At 42.9% G+C, this 12,276-nt stretch overlaps 1 protein-coding gene across 6 annotated transcripts in view; it reads right to left on the bottom strand.

Moving 5' to 3' along the window:
• Positions 1 to 69: 69 nt before the first annotated feature.
• Positions 70 to 12,276, bottom strand: part of LOC115119136 (POU domain, class 2, transcription factor 2-like) — a 50,910-nt gene continuing 38,703 nt past the window's right edge. For 2 of the 6 annotated variants that reach the window (XM_065007721.1, XM_065007727.1), the window contains 6 exons: positions 10,340 to 10,488; positions 9,470 to 9,670; positions 8,932 to 9,188; positions 8,670 to 8,738; positions 8,151 to 8,233; positions 70 to 7,682 (listed from right to left, as the gene is read on the bottom strand). In XM_065007721.1, coding sequence (XP_064863793.1) covers positions 7,354 to 7,682; positions 8,151 to 8,233; positions 8,670 to 8,738; positions 8,932 to 9,188; positions 9,470 to 9,670; positions 10,340 to 10,488 — 1,088 coding nt within the window. In that variant the 3' untranslated portion in view covers positions 70 to 7,353. The remainder of the gene's footprint in view (positions 7,683 to 8,150; positions 8,234 to 8,669; positions 8,739 to 8,931; positions 9,189 to 9,469; positions 9,671 to 10,339; positions 10,489 to 12,276) is intronic. The other 4 variants (XM_065007724.1, XM_065007728.1, XM_065007725.1 and 1 more) reach the window with 3 other exon arrangements.

Raw genomic sequence — 12,276 nt, 5'->3', positions numbered from 1 at the left:
GAGAACGTGATCTAGAGATATTAGAGTGTAGTGTACTGTTTTAAACACACCAGAGGCCACGATCATCTGTACAGTTTTTGTCTCCTGTTTTTATTTAGATGAATTAAACACTTTCAGTTACAAAAATGACTTTAAATGAACAACACTGTACTATGAACAAGCAGAGATATTTTTTTTGTTTTTGTTTTAAAGATAATAAACACAGTAAAAGGCTAAGTTGCTACCACAATGAAGAAGGGAGGGAGAGACAGAGAAGGGAGAGAAAAGAGGACTGCTCACAGGAGGCAGGATGAGCACACACACACACACACCACACACACACACACACTAGAACAGATAGGGAAACAGACAACAAAGGTTGAAGGTCGGACAGAGGGAAATTAACTACATGTTGACTAACAGTAAATCACCAATCAAGCCAATGTTTACAAACCTGTTGCTTATCTAACAGATTAGATACAGTTTGAGGTGCGCACAAGCACACACACACACACACATCTTGGGTTTTCATTTCCACAGAACAGTTATAGCAGTTATGACCGTTTTCCCTCCTCCCTCCGTTTATTAACCCCTCCTCCCAAACCACCATCACTTCCAAAGAAGTCTGTAATTCCCTGGAAAAACTCTCCATAACGCCTCGTACAGAATTCTCCCACATACACATCATATTTTCAGTTGTAACATGTAGCTTTCCCTCTGCCCAACAAACACAGAGAGCGACATGGAATACAGACAGACAGGAATACAGACAGATAGACAGACAGTGGTAAGAGACAGACAGAACTAAAAGGACAGGGTCAACAAACTCAGAGAGGATCATGGGATCATCAGAATTACTCTGGCAGCACGAGTGAAAAGGACAAAACTCAAAAAGGATCAGAACAACTACAGAGATACCAAGAGAAACGTCATTATTGTCTTCATCGTCATCATCGTCATATTTACGAGAAGCTTAATGTAATTTTCAAATGACATAATTAAAAATATACATTTTTATCATCATTATTATCATCTTTGATATTTCCCTTAGGATAGCTGAGGTCAGAAACTGGATTACTAGGTGACGGGGTTGGAGCAGAAAAGAGATGAATAGACAGAAAGGAGAGAAAGAAAGAGGGATGCAGTGGCTGTCTGTGAAAGAGAGGAGGAATGTCGAACTCTTTGGTTTTATTCTGTACGATCGGACTTTGCTGTCTTGCTTAAGGAACTTTGGACTGAAGCTGTATTGTACAATAGAGAGAATGAAGACAGAAGAAAGGATGAAAGAGAGGGAGTGTGGAAGTGAGTAGGTACGAGGAATATCAGTCATCCTCTTTTTTGTTTTCTTTGCTATTGTCTTTTTGTCCCCCGTTGCTTTCTCCTGCCTTGACATCTACACGATGTTCTGTCATCTATCAGTAAACTGTCAATCATTGCTTATTCTGCTCCAATTGAAATCAATTCCAACCTGGTCTCATAACAAACGTAACATATCATACTAATTTCACTGTCCCAGATTTACTTTTACTATGTTACGTCTATCCCTGAGTCCAGGTTGCAATATCAATTCCTACAGTTGCTGTGTCAAACGAGTTGTTTCTCGTTTGACACAGTTGCTGAGGTGCTTCGCTGAGACTACAAGGAATTAATCCATGAACTGAATCAATGTTGTGATGTTCAGACTGTAAAATGTACAAAATGGTTAATGCCAAAAAAGTCTGGAGAGATGTTCTTCCAGACTAAACTCTGCTGCGATAATGTTGACCCAGGCTATAGTAGTAGTAGTAGGATTTGTTGCCTCTAGGTGCTGATCTAAGGTCAGTTTTGTGTTCTGCCTACACTAATAGTTATGATTAGGGAAAGGTTAACAGATCCTAGATCTGCACCTATGGCCAGGTGACTACTCAGTCTATAGGAGAGGTGTAGTCTCTGAATGGACAAATCACATTTTATTGGTCGCGTACACATGTTTTGCAGATGTTATCGCGGGTGTAGCGAAATGCTTATGTTCCTAGCTCCAACAGTGCAGACACGGGTAAACAGCAGGGTTTTAGGGAGTGAGTGCATGGTGCCGTATCCAACAGTAGGGCATAAACTTTGGTATCATTCTCTTGTGGGGGTATCCCTACTGAAAGGACTTACACTTTACATGTGATCCCTAAGACCCTGAGATCCACAGAAGCATCCTACCAGGATGTAGAGGACCTAAACTGATCTACACCTCATTACAGAAGGAAAGAGCAAGGGAGAAATAGGGACTTCCACCTTGGGGGAGTGTATGCATGCGTCACCTAGCAACCACAGTCTCAGCCCTTCCCCAGTCACCTACCCTCCTGCGCTCGCTGCCACACACATCTCTGAAGGACACAACATCCAGTCAATAACCTAAAGACGCTGGGTACCCAGAGGCTAGCCCCTGTAATAAAGCTTTGTGTTAAGGAGTAGGAAAAAGTTGCTCCATAGACACTGACCTAAGGCCAGTGTTATGTGCCCTCAATGGTTAATTAAGATTAGGATTTGGAGGAAGGTAAGCTGATCCTATATCTGTGCCTATAGAAAACTTATACTTGGAGAGTGTTTTGTTTCAGCAGGGAGGGAGCAGTAGGGGAGAGGGGGATGGAGAGAGGGCTGTACAGAGCGGGGGGTTGTTCTTCAGACCAGACGGAGAGGGAGGTGTGTGGGGGAGTGGACTGGGAACCACAGCGAGAGGGCTGGCATACAACTTGCTACCCAAAATGTCTCCTGATTAGGATGGGGCACAGGAAATGTGACCTCTGACCCCATTATTTACCTTTGAACTCTGCCGGACCCAAACCTCGCTCTGGCCATCCATGGTCACACTCACACACACACGTACACACAGTCACACCCCCGATCCCCACACGAACCCCGCTTTTAAAAAAAAAGCTTTCATCTATTTGGTTTATCATCAGAGTATATTAGGTATATCTCTCTTTAACATCCTACAGTAGATGTGGGAAACAAAACCTACCAACATTAAGAAAAGTCAAAACAGAAAGAAAAGAAAACAAGTCCCTCTGTCACGTTCCTTTACCCCAGTCAATGCATCTTCTAACTAGTTTTTTGGTTTGGTAGCTGTTTAAAGCTTTCAGTGTATTTCTCATGAGGAGAGGAGAGGTTGTGAGGGAACAGCACTGTATCTTGAAGAACAATCTGCCTGCCTGACCATCCCTGTCAGCGGAGCTCTCTTCCAGAACCGTTGGGCTATATTCAAACATACATTATACTATCTTATAGGCAGCGCTGACTACGTGTACATCCGGGATATAATCCCTCTAACCTGATCCGTCCAAAGTATATGGTATACATCGTAATGGGAGCAAACTCCAGTTCTAAAGCTTTGAGATTTATTAATACAATGTTTTAAAAGTTTCACTCATGACTGGTTTGATCCCACCTGGGTGTGGGTCTCTAGTAACAATCCTGGACTGTAGTAAGGCTGTAGAGAACCCTACTGAGGCTCCCTATCCCCACTTCAAGTAAACACAACATCACAAGACCGCACATAAAGCCAGAAACACTCAGATGCTCTGTCCCTCTCATCTCACCAGTCATTACTCATCAATCATACAATAAGGACATCACTAGTAATATCATTATCGTTAGGACAATTAACCCCATATTTAGGAAAGACAGCATGCAACACCTGAAAACATTGAATTGCTCAAATTGACATATGAAGCTGACGTTCCTATTCCCATGACCTTTCCCTGCCCTGTGATGCCTGAGAAAACGCTGTTAGGGGGTCGTACTGAAGTAGACACAGTGCTGCCCCCTGTAAGCTCACCCCATCCATTTGAAAAGAGTCTCGGTGAGCTCACCCCCACCCCTTAAGAGTAGTCGCAGTAAGTCTGTGGCCAAACATGACCATGTTCTCCTAGGCCCCGTGAGACCTGTGGTTGCATGATTCTGGTTTGAAGAGGTGAGAAGGTACTTCCAGCAGGATTTTTGGTCACAGCCACATAATATATATTATAAATATATACCCCAAAATATATCCCCTGTAAAAAGACTCTAGAATAAATAAATAACAAATAAATAGTTAGAAGAAATCAATCAAATTTAAGATGAATAAATAGTACAATCAATCAAAAGTCCTAAATGATTCGACAAAGAAAAATAAACCATATATTTATCAAGAGAGAGTAACATTTTTGGTCTAAAATCAAGTCATTATCATCAATGTTTTTAAGATATTTTTTGTATGTTTCTCAATACATCAGCAATAAGTAAGCATTAGGACACAGATCTTTTTTTCTACAAAATCTATAGAAGCACTAACAGATACATTCCGTCTAAGAGTTCATGTTGAGGAAAGGTTTCACCTCGTGGTTAGAACCTCCACAGCTGTATTTCTGTGTCAAACCAAATACTCTTTGGATGCATTTTAAACTCTACTGTAAATTTTTGCTGAAGTATGTGTGTGTGTGTGTATACAGTAAGTGTGTATGTGTGTGTGTGTAAAGTACGAGTGTGTTTGTGATAACGGGGGTAAACGTGCAAGAGAGAACATCTTTGTAAACTCCACTGAATTCTTTCTATAACGCGTGTACACACACACACACTATCACACCCTCACACAACGCACATACGCACACACTTCAGATAAATTGACACAATCATAAGTGTGAGCCCTAATGCAAAGGCAGGGACGGCAGTTGAACCATCTCTAGTTTTATCCTGCCTTTTTGGTTTGGTTAGGTATTTGGTTTGGTTTGGTATTTGGTTTGGTATCTGATGTTTGGTTTGGTTTGGTATTTGGTGTTTGATTTGGTATTTGGTGTTTGGTTTGGTGTTTGGTATTTGGTTTGGTATCTGATGTTTGGTTTGGTTTGGTATTTGGTTTGGTATCTGATGTTTGGTTTGGTTTGGTATTTGGTGTTTGATTTGGTATTTGGTATTTGGTGTTTGGTTTGGTGTTTGGTATTTGGTGTTTGGTTTGGTATTTGGTTTGGTTTGGTATTTGGTTTGGTATTTGGTTTGGTATTTGGTGTTCGGTATTTGGTGTTTGGTATTTGGTGTTTGGTTTGCACGTTTTGCTTTTCAACTCTTGTTTTGGACTTTTTCTGTCTTTTTTTCTGCCAAGACAGTCAGTTTTATTTTATCTAATAAAAATCTGGAAGCAAAATTTTCACAGTATTTTTCCAACCACCTGATAAAATCTCTAGAACAACTAGGAAAAAATAAGGAGCTGTTGTAGTAAGTGAATACGTTATTATCCCAAATGAGTAAAGAACAGCACATAAACAGCATCAAGAGACACAGCAAACAAATCAAATACAAAATAAAGCAACAAACAGAAACATGTAAAACACGGACTTAGAAGATTCAGTTCAATGAGGTCATTAGAGATTTCTCCATCCAGGACCAGAGAAGAAGAGCTGAGTTTGAAGATTCAGTTCAATGAGGTCATTAGAGATTTCTCCATCCAGGACCAGAGAAGAAGAGCTGAGTTTGGAGAGAAAGAAAGACAGGGGGAGGGAGGAAATCTGTCCTATCTATCCATCAATCTATCCATACATCTGTCCATCTGTGCTACACAGTTTAGAGAGGGCCACTGAAGCCCAGTTAGTTGGATAACAGACAGAGGTGTCAGCTCCAGTCTGTAAAAACACATTTGTCCTCCTCCCCTCACCCCTCACCCCCCCCATCCATATTTGGTTGTGTTTCTTTTTGGTTTGTTTCTGACATTTTTGGTTTGTATTTTTGGTATCCTCTTAAAAACATCCCCTCTTTCTGTATGTTTGATCCCATCACACCATCCGATCCCCTCCCCGTATGCACCCCTTTTATGTTGGGTGAGGGTTCTGTCCTTTTGAAGTGACCCTCTCGGGCATAAGGAGATGGAAGGGGTCAACTAGGGGGGTTGGGCGGGAGGGGTAGGGTGTGTCACCAACCCCTACAGTATGTGAGTGTTAATGTCATGGCTGACTCCTCTGAAGAGTAACAAATGCTTTGGTTTAAACGTGGAATAATGGCAGATTTGGGTGGAAAATGACAGTGAAAATGGGATGGATGGAGGGATGATGAACAATAAAAACAACGTATATTAAACATTAAACAGGTTTTGATCTCTGTTTTCTCTACTGCATGTCGAGACAGATGACTGATTGACAACGTAAGACAGACCTGTCCATGACTAAACTAACATTTTTATCAAATTACCTATTTCTTGCCTCAAAATGTTACTAGGTTAAATCTCCAATCACGCTCAATTTCATACTGTCATCATGGTGGATTGGCCATTCACAAGGACTACATTGAGTCTAAGTCTAATATTATTTCATCAAGTGAGTCATTTTGTTGTGAGTAATTACGGAGAGAGAGAGGTTTTTATCAAGGCTGGAAACTGCTACACTCAGCCTGATCTCTTGTTCCCTCTTGTCTCTTATTATCTCTGACAACATGAAGTAAATGGCACACGATGATGATATTGATGACGATGACAGACTCCAACTATTGGAAAGCAAGGGGGAGATAGGATATGATACTTAAATAAGCAGTGGTAGGAAAACACAAACTATACACCTGTAAGCTTGGCTCGTTCAGTATCAACCATTTATAACAATCTAAAATATCCCACAGAAACAATAGAACTGCAGTGAAAGTGAGTGACAGACTATGACAGACATGAAGGGTGGATGACTAATCAGATGGATAGATGAATGTGATCGGCTCTGGATATCGTGTGTGTGTGTGTGTGTGTGGCAGAGTCCTGGTCCTGGATAGGATCAGTATGTACAAGTCGTTTGGATAAAGCTTTTCCTTCCGTATTTTTGGTTTCTGGGATTTTGGTATGGTTGTTGATTTTTGTCATCGTGCGTTCCTCTTCTCCTCCTCAGGTACATTTTTGGTTTAAAATCCTCCTCCCATCTCCTCCTCTTTCAGACCTGCAGCTTTTCAAAGAAAATCATCCACTTCTTTTTTCTGTCCTTGCCACCATTCCCCCAAAACACACAGTAATGTTTATTTTTGTCATTTTTGGTTCACGCGATTCGACACATCTCTACTCCTGTTATTTGTCATTGGTTTATTTTCCTGGGGAAGAAAGAGAGACAGAAAGGAGAGGTGCGATATCGCTCAGTATTGACTAAACAGTCCCACGATGCCTCCTCCATCACTTTGGATAGATAAAGATTTTTGGTTTCAATCTTCCTCTTTCCCCTCTTCTCCCCCTTTTCACTTATGACCCCCCTCTACTCTCTTTCATTCTGTGTATTTTTGGCATCGAAAGACTGGGGGAAATAGAGAGAGAGTGTAGGGCGAGAGTGATAAAAGAGATTGCTTTGGTTGAAAGGCGAGGTTGTCGTTTCCTCCTTTCTCCTCCTCCTCTCTGATTGGCACTTGGCTGTGTCACTCAATCTTAGCCCCTCCCAATGAGGATGGGCTGTGCGCCAATTCATCGAAGTCGCAGGAAGAGGCGGGGCTGGAGCAAGGGGAGGGGGAGCAGGGGGTGGGGCTTATGCTACTAGTGGAGGGGAAAGGGGAGGGCTGGGATGCTTTGGCTACGGCAGCGCTGACCAATCCAGCACCAGGATTGTGGCCCATGTGGAGGAAAGCGGGGTGGTTGAGGAAAAAGGAGGACTGGAGACCCCCTCCCTGCCCCCCTGCACCACCCAGCAACACCTTACTGCCTCCCTCAAGACTGGAAAGGGGCAGCTGGCCACCACTGGCTGCTAGGGCTGAGAAGGGACGGAGATGAGAGTTAACATCATTATACCTACTGTGAAATAACTACATTTACTATAGACTTTACTATAGAGATGAAATGAAGAAGCGGATGAATGAGAAAAAGAATGAAAGACAGACTAAAGACACACACACACACACACACACACACACACACACACACACACACACACACACACACACACACACAGATGGGGATGAACATGTTGGAGTGATGGGACATCCCTGTCATAGCCCTGCTCACCAGTTCTCCAGTTTCTTCCATCAGGTGATCTATCATTCATCTCATCATCTCTGTCATTCTTTCTGTCTAGCATTCATTAACATTACTTACCTTTATTATCACTTTGTACCTCAAATGACTGTCCCCCCCACTCTCTCTCCCCCTGTCTCTCTCTCTTCCTCCTTTATTTCCCTCTCTTTTCCCTCCTTCCCTACACCTCTCTCTCCCTCTAACACACCTTGTATAGTAGCCAAAGGGTTGTTGCTGAGGAGAGCTTGGTTCAGAGCCTGGTTCCCTGTGTTTACTCCCATCACAGTGTTCCTATGTTACACACACACACACACACACACACACACACACACACACACACACACACACACACACACACACACACACACACACACACACACACACACACACACACACACACACACACACACACACACACACACACACACACACAGGAGGAAATCCATTTACATACAGAGGAGAAACGGAGAGAGAAGCAGGTTTAGCAGCAGAACAGACAGAAGACAGACTCAGGGACCTGAACACAGACACACTGCAGGAGAAACCCACAGGTCAGATACACACACAACCATCTTGATTCATATCTTGTTTTTATGAGCTACAAATCCAAATGCTTGCTTGTGGACCTTGTGTCTGTGTGCGGACGATCATATTCCTGTAAGAGAGAGAGAGTGTGTGTGTGTGTGTGGGTGTACAGTATAGGTATGTGTGTCTCTGTTGTCTTCACCTCAAGTTTGCAGCAAAATCGGTGATGTAGTTAGACACGTCACCATTCTTTTTACCCAAACGCCATAAGCTGTGGACACAAAACACACAGTCACACACACAGGTTAGAAAGTACTGCTGCACAGAAGTAGCAGTGTCACGGATCAGTGTGTGTCAATCATGTGTGGGTGTGATAAACATTTGCTGCAAACTGCAGGTGAACTGAATAGTGAACCAATGGTGAAGCACAGTGGCCAAAGTGTACACTTTGTATGCATACTCACCCTGTGTTGAGACTCAGTGTGCTGTGGCTGGGAGTGGCTGGGCTGGCTGTGCTGCGAGGAGGAGGAGGAGTCACTGGGGAGGAGGCGGAGCTAAGAGATGAGTGGGTGGGACCACTGGGGATCAGAGGGGAGAACGATGACATTGTGGTCAATGTGGTGCTGAGGCTGGTCACTGCCTGGGACAGCTGATTGGACAGCTGACTGGACAGCTGACTGGACATCTGACTGGACAGCTGACTGGACAGCTGACTGGACATCTGATAGAGAGACGGGTGAGAAAGAGAAAAAGAGGGAGAGTGTATATTTAAAAGAGTATCTATACTTAGCTTTATCCAATAGAAAAGGGCTAAATGGGATAGGATTATTAATGTGTAATAGCAAAGCACTAAAGCAATGCAGGTTGGGTAGTACCATCTGCACACTGGAACAGGGGTGCAGAAGAACATCCACTATGACATGCGGGACACACCATTCATATGGGGGGGAGAATTGTGATGGCTAAGGTTGGGAGAGGGGGATCATGCAGGTCAGGCCATACCATGTGTGGGCTGTAGCAGGGGGGTTTGTGCGTCGGTGGGGCTTGGGGGGGCTGGCTGGGCAAGGGAGGGGTGGCACTGTTGGGGTTGATACGCTTCTCTTTCTGTCGGCGGTTGCAGAACCACACGCGGATCACCTCCTTCTCCATGCTGAGCTGGTCCGCGATACACAGGATCTCCTCTGAGGTAGGCTTCTGGTTCTGCTGACACACGGGAAAGACAGAGATGGACACATTAGTACTAATAGACACTTAGCCTTATATCACCTCTCTGATATCACGGTGTCATAGTGTTCTTCTGAGGGCAGAAACTACAGAACAAGCCGTGTAGATGTTATGTCAGCTAAAGATTTATGTCTCCTGTATGACAGTGTTATGAAGGCCTTATGTCAGTGATCTTGTGATGGACATTTTGATGTTTGTGCTTTTCTAATAACCCATTTCTGTGTTCATGCAAGTGACTGATTGAACAAATCTTCACTATCAGTAGCTGCAATTTGGCAGTACGCCCAGAACCTTGTTTTGAGAAAGGGATATCTGAGTTTCAAGGTCTCAGCTTAGAGAGAAGACGCCTTGTGAGGTATTGGTCTGTCACATGCATGACCCAGTATTGGTCGGTCACAAGAAGGCAGCAAACGTTAATTATGAATGAATTATGAATGATGAATAAGCTAAAATAGGCAAATATAACCTGTCTGTATTTAAAAGAACTAACAGGACTGCCCCGGGTGGAGCTCCTGATTGACATGTGTACTTGGTGCATTGAGTTGGTTGGAACCTCTTCAGCACGTTGATAATAACCAATGATTCATTTAAGATTGACTTCCAGTGTCCCTGTGTAGAATTTCCACGACAATGTGTCATGTCTCTCACCGTGATGAAGGCTCTCTCCAGCGCCACGCGGACGTTAGTCTCGATGCTGGTTCTTTTCTTCCTGCGTCGGCCCGGCAGGCCCTCGAAGCCCATTGAGGAAGAGGACATAGAGCTGGGGCTGGGCATAGTACTGTCTGTGGACATGGTCTCTGTCAAACAGAGAGATTCATTAGTGGGATGATTTAAAATCACACAAACTGGTATCCTCATTCTACAGATATAACTTCATTAACTCAAGGTTACATTCATTCAGATCCAACCCACATGTAACGCGAGTGTTCAGAGGCAACATCAAACGAAGGGTTTCACTTTATGCTGATGACTTGCTTCTCTATATCTCAAACCTCAATGTATCCTTATCCTTACCCATTATCTGTTCTTAATGTATTTGGCCTAGTCTCTGGTTACAAGTTAAATCTGAATAAGAGCAAGCTTTTCCATTTAAATGCAGCAGCTCGTAACTACCCATTACACACATTTTCATTCAGAGTAGTTCTCATGTCATGGACCAATTTGACAACCTTTTTAAGGCTAATTTTACTCCTCCTTACTCTGGTGGAGAAAGATTTTGAACGATGGTCACGACTCCCCCTATCATTAGCTGGTCGAATTCATTTGGTTCAAATGAATACCCTTCCTAAATGATCCTACCTCTTTCAATGTATACCTATTTTTATTCCCAAATCTTTTTTCCACAAACTAGATTGGATTATCTCCCACTTCATCTGGAAGTGTGAGGGGCATGACCCTACCTAATTTACAGTTCTATTATTGGGCTGCCAACTTCTATGTAATTCAGTACTGGATTCGTACAGATAGCCAACATATCATTCCAGCATGGGTGAAGATAGAATCTTCCTCATGTATGCCATCTTCACTGATTGCTTTGGCACATTCCCTTATTCATTCGATTACTAAGTTATACCAAAAAACATTTTAGTAAAAACCACTCTCAAGATCTGGAACCAGTTTCGACTTTGGTTTGGTTTGCAAACCTATTCATTAATGGCCCCTCAGAAATCACGCTTTCATCCATCCCTGTAGATGGAACCTTCAATGATTCAATGATTAGTATATTGACAGCACGTTTGCATCTCTGCAACAACTCCCAGCTAAATTCCACCTCACGAATAGTCATTTCTTTAGATATCTACAAGTGCGTAGCTTTGTCTGTGACATGACCTCTCAATTCCCCAGTCTTCCTGTGACCCTCCCACTGATCCATTTATTCCACAATCCCCAACAGTAAAATGGATTATTTCTTATAGCTATGATCAAATTTCCTCTCTTCACAATCCTTCATTCGCTGCTATTAAAACTTTACGGGAACAGGATCTAGGTGATGAGTTGACTGATGACATATGGGAAGGTATTCTGCACCATGTCCACTCCTCTTCTATTTGTGACAAACATGGTTTGATCCAAAGCAAAATCCTCCACCGCACTCACTGGACTAAACTCAGGCTTTCTAACATCTATCCTGATGTCCACCCTGTTTGCGACAGGTGTCGGCAAGCTCCTGCTTCATTAATACGCGTTGGTCCTGCTCTTCCCTGCATAACTATTGGTCTGCCATCTTTGATACCATATCTAAAGTAGTACAGGGACCTTTTGCAACTACTGCCATGACATCATTATTTGGGGTAATACCTGATACTATAACACTACCAAAACACACATCTAACTTTGTAGCCTTTGTTGGCAAGAAGGTTGATTTACTTCAGTGGAAGTCGCCCTCTCCTCCCTCTCATTTTGTGTGGATCTTACACGTTAGTAAATTAGAGAAGATAAAATATACTCTACAGGGTTTCTGACAAATTCTACCGAATGTGGCAACCTTTCTTTACCTACGAAGAGACACTGCAATTTCCCTCTACTCTACAGTAAACTGCCTACCCAAGCGTTGTATTTAATGGATCTACCTTGGTCTTATTATT

This window comes from Oncorhynchus nerka, linkage group LG3, assembly GCF_034236695.1.
Source record: "Oncorhynchus nerka isolate Pitt River linkage group LG3, Oner_Uvic_2.0, whole genome shotgun sequence".
In the NCBI taxonomy this organism is placed as follows: domain Eukaryota; kingdom Metazoa; phylum Chordata; class Actinopteri; order Salmoniformes; family Salmonidae; genus Oncorhynchus; species Oncorhynchus nerka.
Note: the sequence above shows the minus strand (reverse complement) of the source record. Positions and strands in the feature narration are given on the sequence as shown.